This window comes from Alternaria viburni, assembly GCF_023758015.1.
Source record: "Alternaria viburni strain BMP 2772 chromosome Unknown scaffold_41, whole genome shotgun sequence".
In the NCBI taxonomy this organism is placed as follows: domain Eukaryota; kingdom Fungi; phylum Ascomycota; class Dothideomycetes; order Pleosporales; family Pleosporaceae; genus Alternaria; species Alternaria viburni.
In genome coordinates, this window is record NW_026055810.1 from 48,964 (window position 1) to 64,836 (window position 15,873).

General features: G+C 52.8%; 5 protein-coding genes across 5 annotated transcripts; 3 read left to right on the plus strand and 2 right to left on the minus strand.

Annotated features, from left to right (window-relative positions):
- Positions 1-70: 70 nt before the first annotated feature.
- Positions 71-1,709, plus strand: J4E79_011394 (uncharacterized protein; the record flags this gene model as incomplete). Its single annotated transcript, XM_049360223.1, has 2 exons — positions 71-341; positions 406-1,709. The coding sequence occupies 2 exons, from the start codon at positions 71-73 to the stop codon at positions 1,707-1,709; spliced, it is 1,575 nt and encodes a 524-aa protein (XP_049205299.1).
- A 1,647-nt stretch (positions 1,710-3,356) lies between these two features.
- On the minus strand, positions 3,357-4,019 carry J4E79_011395 (uncharacterized protein; the record flags this gene model as incomplete). Its single annotated transcript, XM_049360224.1, has 1 exon — positions 3,357-4,019. The coding sequence occupies one exon, from the start codon at positions 4,017-4,019 to the stop codon at positions 3,357-3,359; it is 663 nt and encodes a 220-aa protein (XP_049205300.1).
- Positions 4,020-4,404: 385 nt separating this feature from the next.
- J4E79_011396 (uncharacterized protein) lies at positions 4,405-6,597 on the minus strand (the record flags this gene model as incomplete). The annotated part of the gene is made up of 1 exon (XM_049360225.1): positions 4,405-6,597. One exon carries the CDS (start codon positions 6,595-6,597, stop codon positions 4,405-4,407), a length of 2,193 nt encoding a protein of 730 aa, XP_049205301.1.
- Positions 6,598-7,183: 586 nt separating this feature from the next.
- On the plus strand, positions 7,184-8,976 carry J4E79_011397 (uncharacterized protein; the record flags this gene model as incomplete). The annotated part of the gene is made up of 4 exons (XM_049360226.1): positions 7,184-7,274; positions 7,336-7,755; positions 7,808-7,964; positions 8,019-8,976. The coding sequence occupies 4 exons, from the start codon at positions 7,184-7,186 to the stop codon at positions 8,974-8,976; spliced, it is 1,626 nt and encodes a 541-aa protein (XP_049205302.1).
- Positions 8,977-9,694: 718 nt separating this feature from the next.
- On the plus strand, positions 9,695-11,551 carry J4E79_011398 (uncharacterized protein; the record flags this gene model as incomplete). The annotated part of the gene is made up of 1 exon (XM_049360227.1): positions 9,695-11,551. The coding sequence occupies one exon, from the start codon at positions 9,695-9,697 to the stop codon at positions 11,549-11,551; it is 1,857 nt and encodes a 618-aa protein (XP_049205303.1).
- Positions 11,552-15,873: the final 4,322 nt, after the last annotated feature.

The window sequence follows — 15,873 nt, forward strand, 5'->3', positions numbered from 1 at the left end:
TCCCTCTACGCGACGACCACGCGAGCGCCCCTTGGTCTTCAGCCCCTGCCACCACAACAACACCACCACGATGGTGCACCAACGCGCATCCCAGCGGGCTCTCCTGCTGAGCGCGACACTCGGCCTCGCTAATGCATTCGCTCTACCAGAGCCGACGGCTGTCCCCGCCAAGGTCGAGGTGCGCGCGCCTGTTGTGACTCCCGCGGCGATCCGGTTCGTAGGGCGGCACAGCTACGTGGAGAAGAGGAACATCATCGACGACATCAAGAGCGGCGTGGACAACTACGCAGCCTCAATAGGCAGCGTGCTGGGAACAGACCTGCCCAGCTTCTTCACAGAGGGTAAGCAAACGCCTGCATGGCAAGCTTCGCACTAGTAAGGCTTGTGCTGACTCTTTTTCTCTAGGCATCCCCGGCTGGTTCGAAGGCCTCCCCACCGGCAAAGAAGTCCTGTCCAGCCTCGGCATCGGCGACGACGACTTGGCTGCGAAGCCCACTGAAGTTCTCAACATCCCTCCCTACGCCAACTGGACCGACCAGGGCTGGAATGTGCGCTTCCACGGCAATGTGTACAAGTTCCCGGATATCAGCCAGGACAAGGTCGACGACCTGGCCAACGTCTTCCTCATCGACACCAGTGTTGCCGAGCTGCCCGACAACCAGAAGGAGCAGGCACGCAACCTGACGCGCTCCATCTTCATCGTCCAGCAAGGCGACGTCAATGTCTCCATGTCGCTCGAGCCCGCGCCCATGCAGGGCGGCGACGGCGAGCCCGGCGGCGGCAACTCCATCGAAGCCCCCGGCGGCGTCCAGAACCTCACGCTCCCCTACGAGACGACCGAACTCGGCGACTTCGACGTCTTCGTCCCCATCCAATCCAACGGCCTCATCCCCGGCAACGAAACCAACAACGTCCAGCGCCTAAACGTCTACACCAATGGCACCAACAGCGGCAACGCCACCGCCTTCCTCGTCCCCTCCGAAGGCATAACCTTCATCTCCGACATCGACGACATCCTGCGCGTAACCAAAATCTACGACCCGAAAGAAGGTCTCCTAAACTCCTTCGCCCGCCCCTTCACCCCCTGGATGAACATGCCCGAGATCTACGCAAACTGGTCCCGCACCCTCCCCAACAACACGCATTTCCACTACCTGACCACGACCCCCGAGCAAGCGACCCGTCTGTACATGGACTTCATCTACAAAACCTACCCCGGCGGCTCCTTCGACACCCGTCCTCTGAACTTCTCAGATATATCCGCCACGCTGTCCATCCGCAAATTCCTCCTCACTAAAGTTTTTGAGACTTTCCCCACGCGCAAATTCGTCCTCGTCGCCGATACTTCGAACAGCGATGTCATGAAGGCTTACCCCGAACTCGCTCACGACTACCCCAACCAGGTCCAATGCATCTTCCTCCGCAACACGTCTGCCACCGACTCCGACATGTGGTTCCCGTACAACACCGAGGGTTTCAAGGGTCTGAACAACAGGAGTTATATGTTCTTCCGCGAGCCGAATGATCTTGCGGGACTGGATATTGTTAATGGACAGTGCTTGAATGAGAGTATTCCGCAGAATGTTACCTTTTCGCGTCAAGCGGAGATTCTGGGGATTCATGGGGACAGTGCGGGTGGGAAGTTGCAGAGCGGTGCGACGATTAGTTTTGTTGTTGCGCTGTTTGCGGCTGTTGCGCTGTCTCTGTAAAGAATGATGGATGGTTGAAGGCATGAGTATATATGAAGCATGGTGTTTTGTTGGTTTTTTGGATTTACTTAATTTGGGGATTTGGGCATAGCGGCATGGTCCGCGTTGTTTTTGTGGGGCTTGGGTAGTTCTTGTGCATAGCATTTTTCTATCATTAGGGCAATTATAAGATTGTTACGATTGACTTCTATCTTCTATACATGTGCAAGCAAATGCAATACTAAACCTCGAGAACAGCAGAAACTAAACACACCCACGCTCACACGAACAACCGCTGACAGTAATCACGCCTCCTACCCACCTCCCACCTATGGGACGAACACACCCGCCCCACCCGATCATCTCCAGGCCCATCAAGCACACGCCTACTACTATACCTGCACACTGGATCTTTTTCCGCTCTAGTGATCGGCTGGTTCGCTTCCTTCATCTTCTTGTAGACGTTGCTACCTGGGTGTTTGTTCTTCTTCTTGTTGCGCTTTCCCTTCCGGGTGGGTGGGGGAGGCGGAGGGGAGGCGGAGGGGCGGTGGTGGAGCTCAACTCAACGCTGCCCAGGTGACTTTCAGCCTGCCATGTCTCCTCCCCTCAATCCACGTCGGCGCACACTCCCATGCCAGCTACCCATCCTCAATCCAACTCCTCTCTCTCTCACACCCTTCCCTTGCCCCATCACCGCATCCTCCTCCCCCTCTCCCGCCGACAATCCTCCCTCCCCCTACCCACATTCAACCTATGAAACCAACACACCCCGCTTAGTCGATCATCACCCCGTTGGTCCAGTTTCCGCCTACTGCCGTACAGGCATCTAGGTAATTGTGGCTTCTTCCTGTTGATGAACTGGTAATATGACTCGTCCCATATCTGGTCGAGATTGGGATGGCAGCGTTCGTTTTGCTTCTTCTGACGTTTTCCTGAAGGGCGGGCGTGGGTGCGGAGGTGGTGAAGGAGTTGGAGTGGAGTGTGCAGGAATTGGAAAGGGTTGTCGGGGGTGGCTAGGTCTAGTGCGGCGATTGTGGGGGAGGTGACTGGGATGTACTCTGTGTTTTGGTATCTGTCTTCATCTTCGGAGCTGGAGGAGGGGGACGAGGTGAGCAAAGAAGAAGAGGATGGAGTTGATGAAGATGAAGAAGATGAAGAGGAATGTGTGCTATCGGGTGTGTGAGGGCGAGATAGCTGGGTTCTTGAGACAAGCTCACGAACGACCCGGTAGTAATGTAAACGATGGGCGCTCTCAACAGGGAGCCGGTTACTTTCGGGATCGATATCGTGGATGATGGTTGGCTCACTCTTCTTGTAGGCTATCATTTCAGAGTCGCTAGGGCACCTGGTTGCGTAGTCTCCCCATGAAGACATGGTCCCACCTACTCCTTCAGTAGCCATTACTGAGGGCTCGTGGCAGATACTTTGAGGTGGAGATTTGGTGTCTGCGCCCCTGTTAAGCGCTGTTGGGTTATTGTATTGTCGAGCAAACGTCTTCTCAAAGACATTGGTTTGACAAGAATTTGGACATGACACATTGCGAATGATATTTCTAGAAGCCTTGAGGTTCCTCTCCAGACACTTTGAGTAACAATCGGTATAAGACAACATCAATACAACGACCAACCACAAGTACCTCTCGTGAAAGCTACACAAAATCCTCCCTTCCTACTGACATGCCTCACCCCTCTTATCCTCACCCTTCCTACTCTTATGAAACTTACACACCCTATCTACCACATCATCCCCCTGCTGGTCCAATACCCGATAGGTGCCATACTTACACTTTTTAACTCCGCCCGTACCACATGCAGCTGCTTTGGCATTGAGTGTATAGGTCTTCTTAGTCTGTTCCTGGGTCTGCTCCTGGGTCTGACCGTCCGTTGAGGTCTGCTTCTGAGTCGTCTTCGTCTTTGTCTTGGTGATGATGGTGCTTGGTCGATGTTTGTTCCTGTGCTGCTTTTTAGCCTTGTGTCTGAGCGCAGGATGGGTACGCAAGTGTTGAAGGTTGTCGATGCATCTCAATAGATTCAGTGCTTCAAGCTCGGTGGATATAGCGAGGGATAGGTAGTGTAGGCGAGAGAATGGGTCGGAAGGTAAGAATGGGTTGCGAGATCTGCGCGGAGGTAGCGAGAGGGATTGGGAGCGGTTGACTTTGCGCGGGCGGAAGATGGGATAGTGAGGTTCTGGCTGGGTAGGCGAATGTTGGACGTCTTTGCATTGGGCATCGACCGGAGGATCGATGGGAGGCTGATCTGCATCGTTAGCCAGCATATCGGGGTCGTAGTGGTCGACAGAGTAGGCGCATTCTCTATCAGCGATTGGAGCCATGATGTTAGTTACGTGATGAGATCGGTAGATATGAGAGGGCAATTCTGGGCTGTTGGAAGATAAGTTGATCGATGAGTTTGTTTTCTGCCATCCTGTTGAGCTACGTAGCAGGTGATATATCGTCTAGCGAACGGAACTTCAAGACATCAGATTAGTGAAGCCGCGACTATGAGTGATACATTGCAAGTCATGTCTTCAGTGTCTTCCCGGGTAGGTTGTGAGATAAAAGCATGCCTGGTGATAACCGTGTTCGAGTTGTAAGACTTCTTGGATATCTCCGCATTGTCTCACTCTGAGTACTCCTCGCATCATGAACCCATCGCATGTGATAGCTGTACGCTATCCGCCCTATCTCTATCCGAAAACGACACCCTGCATGGCCGTTTCATTTCACACCTCCCCCCTCAAACCGCAGCGCAACCTCCAAAACCTCCGCATCCAACCTCGAAGCCCCCAAAAACGTCACACTAAACGGCAACACCCCCTCATCCCCCTCCTTCCCACTCAATTCCTCCACCGAATAAGTCCCCGCCGGCACCGCCACCCCACAAAGATCCAACACATTCCCACAATGCGTAAACTCACCCAGGATACTATTCTTCTTAATCGGATCAGCGAGCACCTCGTCTATGCGCCAGTGCGTAGGCGTAGTCGGTACAACGACAACATCAACACCAGATGCGGAGTACGCGAAGACTTTCTCTGCTTGTCGCGTGTAGAGGGCTTGGGCCTGCAGGTCGCGGTAAGCGTCTACGGCTGAGCTCTTCCGCGCGACGACGGCGTCCATGAGTTGTGCGGTTACGGGGTGGAGGGCTGCGCGGTTCTTGGCGAGGAAGTCGTCTGGAAGCGAGGCGAGGCGTTCAGAAACGAATGTGCCGTCGTAGAGTAATTGACCGGCTTTTTGGAAGGGCGACCAGTCGATTGGTGTGAGGACGCCGCCGATGGCTTGGAGTTTCGATACCGTTTCGTTGAACATGCGACGGGCTGGTGGTGAGCATATGGCAAGTGCTTCGGGTGGCGGAATGCCGAATTTAAATGTGCGGGATTGGGGGCCGATGCTGTTGATGTGGCGTTCGAAGCCCATCTCTGGTTTCGCGTAGGGGTCGAGGGAGTCGTGGCCTTCTAGGATTTGCCATAGGGTTCGCGCGTCGGATACGGTTTTTGTGGAGAGCGCGATGCAGTCTAGTGACAGGCATGCTGGTGTGATACCTCGGAAGGAGATGGTGCCTCGTGTAGGCTTGTATCCGACGATGCCGTTGAAACCAGCGGGTACTCTGCCTGACCCGGCTGTGTCGGTTGCGAGTGAGAAGGAGACGAGGTTTGCGCCTACAGAGACTGTGCTGCCGCTGCTTGATCCGCCGCTGATGTAGTCTTTGTGGTATACTGAGTGTGGGATTCCGTATGGGCTGCGACATCCTACGAGGCCGGTAGCGAGCTGATCTAAGTTGGCCTTCCCTATGAATAAGGCGCCTTCGGCGATGATTTTGTCGTATACCGGAGCGGAGGTCGAGGGCACGTGTGCAAGTGGTGGACATGCGGTGGTGGTGGGGAGGCCAGCGATGTCGATGCTGTCTTTGACGCTGAAGGGAACGCCAAACAGGGGTGGAAGTGCGTTTCGGTCGGGGTAAGTCGATGCTAACTTTCTTGCAGCGTCCAGTGCTGCTTCACGTGGCTGTAAGTGTATCCAGACTGCTGGATCCACCTCCTTGTATGCTGCAATCTTTTCGTAGACCGCCTCAACGACAGTTACGGGTGAAAGTCCGCTCTTGTACGCTCGCTGTAAAGCAGATATCGTGAGGTCGCCATCAAATGTCGGTGGTGTCTGAGGAGGCGTAGAGTTGGCGGTAATCCTTTCGCTTGATAATGGCGATAGTGCGTCTAGTAACGGCTGCAAGCTACCAATGTATCCGAAAAGGCCCTGCGACCAGTGTATCATATCCAGCGTCGACTTCTTGAAGCAAGCATCGTTGTATCCACTAGTAGCTTCCTCGATACCACAGCATTCGAAACCGCGATCGTTCGCTTCCCGAATAGTAGTAGCAAAACAGCACTCCGTAGTGACACCAGAGACAATGAGATGTGTAATAGCTCTCGCTTTGAGCTGATGCAGAATAGTCGTATTCCAGAACGAGCCTTTGCCGGGTTTGTCAATGACAACCTCCCCAGGAACGGGCTTCAGCTCATCGATGATGTCGTGTCCGTATTCTCCTCTTGTGAGCAGGCGGCCAAGTTCGCCCTTGTCGCCGATTACTAGTTTGTGCTGGGTGTTGCCAGGCGCAGCTTCTTGTCTGATCAATTTTGACGATGGGCAGTCCGAGAGATCTGGTTTGTGGCCTTCGCGGGTGTGGAAGACGGTCATGCCGGCACCCCGACATGCTTCCAATAGCTTTTTTGTTGGGGCGATGGATGCTTGCACCGCCTCCAAGTTTCCGCCTTGGATTTCGCCGAATCCTTTCGTTAGAAGGAAGTCGCGTTGCATGTCGATGATGAGTAACGCGGTATGCTCTAGAGGGAAAGAGAACGCGTAAGGTTTCGCGTCGAAAGAGAGCATCTTGCCATTGGGTGAGGTGTTTGCCATCTTCGTGATACCGTGGTGATTGAGAGGCCCGGTACTTGGGAGGTTGTGTATGGGCAGACACGCTCATGTAAGAAAACAACATATACAGGAGTTCATCAGAGAACGTGGACGCGCCATATCTACGTTCGATATCGACTCCATCGCATGAACGTGGGGACTCCAACGCGGGCCGCGAACGGAGTATGCAGCTGGCCTACGGGCCTACGGGCGGCACCTGGGGATTTGGAGGTGTCTTATCGGTATCGGCACACGCTAGCACCAGATCGGTCTAGCCCGGCTCTTCGATGAGCAATCTCCATTATGCCCAGCGCCCAACGCTCTTTCATGCCTGTCCACGAACTCAGATCGTAGCGGTAGTGGTCTGAAGGATTATGCCGAACCATGTTCGTCTCCGCATGCACCCCGCCATGTCATCAGCGACTATCTCCATGTCAGAAGCTGATACGGTTATCAAGCTGGAGGCGATCTTGATACGGAGATGTACGTAGCCATCACGGCACGAAGACCAAGACTCTAGAGCTTGATAAATTGTGGACGTAGTTCTTCTTCATTCGCATTTTCCGAATTCACCGCGCTGTTCTTAACCATGTCTGTGCTAAAGGCGAGACTTGCGCCTCACCTTCATTTGAGGGTGCCATTCGAAAGCGGCAAGTATGGCTCGCGCTGGTCGAACAAAGGTATGTCTTCTGACTACGTTCGTATGTAATGAGCTCAAGCTGATCGTCGCGCCAATACCAGATCTTGACCCGGTACCACCAGAACAGCGTACCTGGGGTGGTCTCGACTACTGGGCGTACTGGTGCTCCGACATGCTCGCACCTCCTTTGGCGTCTACTGTAAGCAGTGTCATGGCTCTGGGTTTCACAGCGAGAGAGACAATCCCAATTGTCTTCTTCGGCTTCGCCATCTGCAGCGTCGTCATAACACTGACGGGCAAGATGGGTGCCACATACAATGTGTCCTTCCCCGTCATCATCCGAAGCGTCTTCGGCATGTATGGATCGTTCCCGGCTATCTGCATCCGAGCTTTCGTCGCCATGATGTGGGCTGCGATTCTCACGGTTCAGGCGAGCAACTTCCTGCAACGCTGCCTTGAGGCGATTTGGCCGAGCTTCATCACATTTCCGAATCATCTACCGGAGAGCGCCGGGATAGACTGTAAGACCCAACATGCTAAGATAATTCTGGGACGTTACTAATAGCCTTACAGCGGCTGGATTGCTATGCCTGTTTTTGTACTGGTTCTTGCAAACTGCGCTCGCCCTCATGCCAATCTCGAAATTGCGCGTCCTCTTTTGGATCAAGGGTATCGTCGTGCCGCCCACGTTCTTCGCTCTCTTTCTTTGGGCCGTCATAGTCACGAAGGGGTGAGTGGTCTCTTTCTAGCTCCCAGCGATGGACGATGCTGACTTAAGATGCAGTGGCGGTCCGCTCATCAAAGGAAAGGTGGAGATTACTTCCACTTACATGAACACCACCTACTCAGTGCTCACCGGCCTCAACGCTGTCGTTGGGCTCTTCTCCTCTTTGGCCGTCAATATGCCAGACTTCGGCAGGTTCTCCAAGAATCAGCTCGCCGGCTATCATCAGTTCCTCGCCCTCCCCATCATTGGAACATTGGGCGCACTCACACCGATCTTCGTCACCGATGCTCATTCGTACCTCTGGGGCGAGTTCGAATGGTATATGCCAACCGTCATCGCGAAGTTCGACTCTCGAGCTGCGAAGTTCTTCGTATCCGCCAGCTTCCTTCTTGCGACAATCGGAAACCAGATCGCAGCCGATACCTACCCGTTCGCGAACGATGTAGCTGGCATGCTACCAAAATATATCAACATCTTCCGAGCCACCATCATCATTTCCGTCTTTTGCATCGTATCCACTCCATGGAACATCATTAAGAACGCGTCGGGTCTGCTCTCGTTCTTGAGCGGCTACTCATGCCTCATGGGTCCTCTCGCAGGCACGATGGTCAGCGACTATTACCTCGTCAAAAAATGCAAGCTGGATGTGGATCAGCTCTACACGCATCGCGGCATCTACTGGTACAATGGAGGCTGGAACTGGAGGGCATATGTGTCCTTCGTCGTAGGATTCGCTCCGCTCCTTCCGGGTTTTGCTAAGAGCATCGACAACGGTCTGGACATCGGTGGCGCATGGAAAGTCTACACGTTTGCGTGGATCTTTGGGTTCTTCCTCTCGCTTTTTACGCACTACGTTGTATGTACATATATTTCGCCGGCGACAGGATCGTTGGTAGAATGCGCGGTGTACCCGCCGCAAAAGGGTGAGGTGGTCGCGCCGGTTCTCGAGGGCGAGGAACTATCGAATAAGGAAACTCTTGTGGCGAAGGAGAAGGAGATGGCTAATATGGCTTAACCAATATTGCGCCAAGTACTCAATCTTGACCAGTAATGTTCTCTTCTGCCTTCTACAGATGATGTTGTGAACGAGACGCAAAGCTTTCGCGTTATTTTGGTGATGTCGCTGAGTAATTTACGCTTGGTCCGTGCTTCCAAAGGCTGGGCCGCCTCGGCTTTCTTTCGTCCAATGTGGTCTTCATTCCCCAACCTGCCTGCGGGTGGACCTACTCAACGCACATGGCACCCACGCCATCAGCGACATCAATGAACTACTTGCTATGTTCAACGCGCGCCAAGCAGGAATGGTAGTGTGATAATATGCATTCATGGAGAAAGCACCATCAACAGCCATCTCGCGAATTCGTCACGCGAACGCGTCCCACGTATCGCGATTTCAGCAACAGCAGTCTAGGGCTACCCGTCTGCCACCAAGACGGACACATACTGCGTGCTGAAATGCAAGCATGAACTTCATATCTGGTGAGAACTCGCCGCCAAACTACCTCTTCCCGCGTGTAGCCAACATCCACACTACGAAGCCAAAATCGCGACGTCCATGCGATCCATGTCGACGACGGAAGTCACGGTGCGAAATATCAGACAGCGGACCACCATGCGTTCTTTGTCAATTCCATGATCAAGAATGCACGTTCAATGAAAACCCGCTACCACGGAAACGACGTGCCGTGGCCATCAACGAGGCCTCTGAGCCTACTGAAACCACCCGTGGACAAATGCCTCTTGCAAACGACTACAGGAATAACACTGCCCAGTCTACATCACCTCAGGATACTACTGCCAAAATCCGACAGGATCCGCCAATCGATGACTACGCAAATCTACACGGCCCTTCGCTCCTGAAGAAGACGCTGGGCCTGCAAACTGGCAGGCACAGTCGTCTTGTCGGCTCAACCTCGGAGTACGAACGTCTTTTATTGGCACTTGAGCCAGTTCAATCCGCTGTCGCTGCTGATGCTTTGGCTGGGCATCCAAAGCTTCGAAAAGTAGATGACGCTCATGCAACGACGTTCGTCTCATCACCCGACGCCGGTACGCTCAACAGTCAGGGCGACATTCCGGATCTTGACGCTATCGAAATAGCCGTCGCACCACATGGCGCTGCATTGATACGTCTCTTTTTTCGAATTGTACATCCCAGCTTCCCCATCCTGCACAAGAAAGTGTTCCTTGAGAAGTATGAGCGAACTCATCGAGAGTTCTCGCCGCCGCTATTAGCGGCAGTTTATCTCCTAGCCCTTAACTGGTGGTCGTATTCCAGCGAGCTCGCACTACAATCGAAGCCAGACGTGTCGCATCTAGAGTCCTTGACGATGAGGTCGTTCAGCAACATCATTCACAGGCCTAAGCTTTCGACTATACAGGCAGGGCTGCTGCTTCTTCAGCGACCAGAGGGCAACAGCTGGGCGTTGACATGTCAACTGGTCGGGCTAGCGCAGGATATGGGACTACAACTTGACTGTACGACGTGGCATATCCCAGCCTGGGAGTGCGGTCTTCGTAAACGCTTAGCGTGGGCTGTATTCATGCAGGATAAATGGGGTGCGCTGGTGCACGGTCGCCCCTCGCACATCACGCCGATGGATTGGGATGTACAGCCTCTGACTGTCGACGACTTCCCTGAGAGCGCCGCTGACGAGGACGACGAAGACGGGAGTACTGAGGTGGAGAAAGGCCGAATCTTGTTCTGCTACATGGTAGAGCTTACAGAGATCTTGGCGCAGATTCTATCGACTTTCTATACGCTAAAGGCCGAGCGCGACTTCGCCAGTCGTGCGCACGAAGGCGTACGGTCACTACTCAATGCAGCGAAGCCTTTGCAGCTCACACTACGCCAATGGTATGCCAACATGCCAGCAGCGCTAAAGGTGCAGGACATAGCGGCGAGGAAGCTCTCCAGCGTCGGCTATCTTCATCTTGGCTACTACGCAGTCGAAATGACGCTCCACCGACGCATCATCCGCTCATTGTCACCAGCAGACGATCTCGAACTCCACACCATATGCCGGCAAGCAGCACAGATCCGACTCACATCTGCCATGAGCTTCGTTCAATCTCTCCGACCTGAACACTTCCAATCCTTTTGGTATTCCTCGTCCACCTACAACTTCACACTCATCGGGTCTTTCATCTCGCTCCTTTGGGTGACATCCCCTAATATCGAGGAGGCAAGCAGATACCGGGCGCATCTAGATCAGTATAGATGGATCATACGCCTCTCGAGCAAATCGGCAGACTTTCTCGAAAGAGCCCTGGTGTCACTGGATGTGTCGTCCAGTGCGCTAATGAAAGCCGTTCTTGACAAAACCAACTCACCCGCTACAGCGATTGGTCGCCAGGCCAGCATGGGATCAAGTCGCGATAACGGTGCGCTAGTTCCTGGGAGCAATAGGCCCGTGTCTGTTTCTTCAACTCCCTCCGCTACCCAATTCGATGGAGGAACATACAATACATCGCTGGAAGGGACTGACCTCGTTGATCACTCGTGGTTTGATGCGATACACGAGAGCGACTTCGGTAATGCGTACAATGTCCATGACGTAACTCCGCCTGGCCAGTCGGACGTGGCATGAGGCGCGATCAACTGCAGCATTGTTGGATCGATAATGCTATTGTACCAGCTTTCGACGGGTTAGGTTTTTGCATTTCGTGGCTGATGGCGAAGAATATTGCAGAGCGCGCAAGTCAACTTTCATCCACGATGGTCTTGGCTCTGGGCGCTGCAAATCTGCATCGACGAAGCAAGACAACAGCGATGAGCTGTGAGTGTCGGACCAGCAATCCAAAACACCATTTTGACTTCTTCCACCCGAGCTGGTCACTCAGCAGAGTCGCTCTTATTCCAAGCATGTCCTTAGCGATGCATCATCGTTCATGGACAGCCCGACACTTCCCTGCTCCACACATACCATACGACCTTCAAGGACCCCTTCTTCGTCACACTCAGCGAGACAGAAGCGCCGGTTTATGAGAGGCTATGAGGCGTTCGATTCCATGCGCTTTGTACTGCTCACTGGCACAAAAGGACCAAGTGAGCTAGCAACAAGCCCTAGGCCTTCACAGTGGTCACTAGACTAGGACGCAGGAACCGAAAGCCCAACCACAAGACACGGAATCTCTCAACGTGCGTCAGGAATATGCGAACAGTATTCAGACTATGCCTGCATCGCCCTGCGATAGGCTGAGGGGGTGGAGGATGTGGAGGTCGAAGTTGAGGACATCAAGGGCAAGGATGAAGACGCTGGTGTTGAAGACGCTGAGGTCGAGGGTCCTATATAGGGGTTGGCAGTATAAAAGAAGTTATACTGCCAACCCCTGTATAGGACCCTCGGACTCAACATCTTTAGCCTCGATCCCGACGTCCTCAATCGTAGCAACTTCTTCTACAGCTTCCTGGATACGTTAGGCCTCTGTCTCCTCCGCCCACGGTCTGGAGTCTACGTGGACCTAATATTAATCAGTTTCAACCGTCTGGAATCACGACCAGGTTTACGTCCGATTGCACCCTAAGCCATGATTTTGGAGAAGCGCATTCATGACTATGCAGCTGCAATATGTATGCTGTTGGCCAAGAAGGCATTGGCGAATGGCCCATCGAACGGACGACGTGCTACACGCCCATAACGCCGCCTTCACTTCCAACATGAAGGAAGTTGTACTGGGAACGGTTCTTTCCCAGCCATCCAGGGTAGTTTTGGCAAGAGACTCCTATGGAACTTGACCAGACATCGCCGACCCAAGATGAGGGGGAAAGAAGCGGTGGCGTGATAGTCTCTTGTTCCAGTGCTCGTCTATCTTTATATCAGGAGAGCTTCATGCTCGTCATGAGCAATCACCAAGCTGCCAACCAATCTGATACCTGCTCTATTTTCTACATAATACAATACTACTTATCATTCCTGCCACCCCACCCCACTCTAACGCAACCATGACCCTCTCCAAAGCCATCACCATCGGCCTCGCTGCCTTTCTCACTGCTCCAGCGGTCACCGCTGTTGGCGGCTTCGACACCTGTACTGCGATGTCCTTCAACATTAACACCTTCTAGGCCACCAGCCAGTACGGGAAAGAGCCTTAGTTTGGTCCAAAAGGTCTGCACTCCTCATACACCACCGGGCGGTGCATCTGCGTCGATGCAGCTGCAAATGGTGATTTCGCCACGACCTTCCCCGTTGATTACCAGAGCTTCATTGCCAACACCCACATATTCTTGAGCAAAATACATGAGGCTACAGCAGACTTGTCCGCCGCGCCTGTTTAGGAACTGCGCGCTGTCGCGCCGCGCAGCGCTAAGATCATGGCGCGCCAGAATGTGGGTTGCGGCGACGTGTGTAATTCCACGTAGGTAAGTGGTGGCTGGGCATGTAGTTTACAGAGATTGCTAATGCTCTTTGCTAGGGTCTTTTGGGGATTTTGCAGCTGCGAATCATGCCAGTATTCCACTCCTATCTACTTCCACGGAGGGTTAGGCCGTCCTGTCATACTGTCACTTGCTTGTGGATAAGGCCATTTTAACAACAGTCATAGCTGATTTCCATCGTTGCAATTGCGTGTTACACTGTATGAAGAGCCATTGATACGTCGTCCGCTATCCTAGTATGATGTTCTCATCGAACTGAGCAGTCTTATCCCATACTTCCTTCGAGATTGTAGCTACACCCCGCCTCTCAAATACGCCTGGTTTACCGTTGACTGGTATGACACACAGCGCATGAACTTCGGGACGTCTGGGGTAGCTGAACTGATCTTCTACAAGAGGTCTGTGGTAGCTATGCTGATATTCTTCAACATGGGAGATGCCGATGAAATCCAAGACATCAGCTTCGCTCCGGGGTGATTGCGCAAGCCAGTGGTCGAGAGTCATGCTGCCTACAATGGTGCGCTCTGCATCATTTTCAGTGCCCAACAGTATCGGAAATCTTAACTCTTCTTTCGTGGTACCCCACGGTATCCAAGGTCTTACCGCTTCATCGTGCTCTTCGGCGCAGCATAATACACCAAACTGCGCTCTCTGTGCTTTGATGTACAGGTAAGGATCAAGAAATTCCGGGTTGACTCGCTCCAGAGACGCCTTGTTGCTGCATTTCTCACTAGTCATCTGGTGAGTCTCCAGACAAATACTGCATTGGGCATATATGACGATGGGTACTTGAAGCTCCCTGGCGTCTTCTCCACCGGTAGGCCACCCAAAGCTGAGAGGTATGCTGTTAATTGCTTGACCATTATGTCGCCAGGCCATCCACGACCAGCTGGGTATGACGAATGACCCGTCTGGACGTAGCAACATTCTTCTCCCCAAGATAGCCTCCCCTGAGCTCCACAAGAGTGCGCGTGAAAGTTTACATATCGGGTGACCATATAGCAATCTCGTATGAACTGCAGACGGAAGATCGTCCAGGCTCGTGTAGAAGTTGATGACCCCTAGGAATGCTTTTAAAGAATCTTGGTCGTACGATAATGCGCGAGGAGCGTAACTTGTTGCCGCTAGCGCGTATGCGTACCAGTTTGGTTCCCGTCCAGTCAGCGAGGCTTGACAAAGGGTTGGTATAAGGTGTCGCATCCTGTCTGACAGATTGAAATTGACCTTGAAGCCAAAATTTGAACCCTCTTCTAAATAGTTCTCCACACAATTGAGACAAATGCGATCGTCAATGACGAGCACCCGTCGGGATGAAAAGCCTTCTTGTAGTGTCCAAGCTCGCGAACACCATGGTAAGGCAGCGACGGGTGCCAGCTCAGTCGCTTCAACCATGCCAAGCACGTAATTTGGATAGTTTATGACTTGACCAGGTAGAATACGGCCAGTCGAACGGGTATCGTATCCGGTGATGCCGCCGTCTGCGTTGTCCTTGTTTGCCACCAGGATAGTCAGGACTGCATTGGCATAGATCATATGCATTCGGTTTAGATAGAAGGACAGATTGGGGTCGTTCTGAATCAGGCAGAGACAGTCCACCCATAGATAGCGGACGTCCAAGTCTGCGGTTAGACGCATTGCATCTCTAATAGTCTGTGGGACAGTGGCGACATTTGATCCGAATGACAGGCTTCGAGGTTTTTGAAGCTCCTCCATGTTTCCAGAAGTTAAGTTGGTGGACTTGACGTTGCCCCAAACGTAACTTAGAGATATGTATCGCACATCTAAGACGGGCTTGAGCGTGATACATTCCTCGAGTACATCAATAAGGTAGAGCGGCATGTCCAGTCCATTAGCAGGATTAGATCGGCAGCCTTCATGCTCGCGCTCGCATGTATGCAACCACCATTTGATAAGTTTCGTGGGGAGATCTTTTCCCTTGGTATGAGTGGCCGCATCGTTTCGAAGTCGCGTAGGATAGTTCGAGCGCGGTAGTAGGTAACTGTAGTAATATGGAATGTAGTGTGTGTTTGATGATGTAGCAACCCTTGCTGACCATATGTGGCTCGAGCCAGGCCCGGAGAAGCGATCACCTTTGATCACAAGTTTAAGGTGCTGCGCATCGGGGCTCACTTCGTCCAGTATATTGAGAACATCTCTGCATGATGGGCAGGTCGTGTCTGGCTTCATGTCGGTTGTATCAGCTTTCAATGAAAGAATGACGAACTTTTCGTGCTCGTGTTTGGGCGCTTTATTGGGAATGTCGTTGAAAGAGCGATCCACACGTAAGCACTCTTCGCAGTACAAAGCGTCCGTATCCGGTGACCCTCGTGAGTTCAATGGCGCAACTTCAACTTTCTCCTCCATATCCACCATCGTCGGTAGTTTGTGGGCCAGAACAAATCGGTTGCTGTGGTTCAGTTCATAGTGGGATCCGTAGAGCAACAAGTTGGTTTGTGACTGAGAAGGCTGCAAAGAGATTGATGTGTTACATGCCCCGCGATCGTTGCTGCCTACGCCAAGTGAGGCGCATCTCAG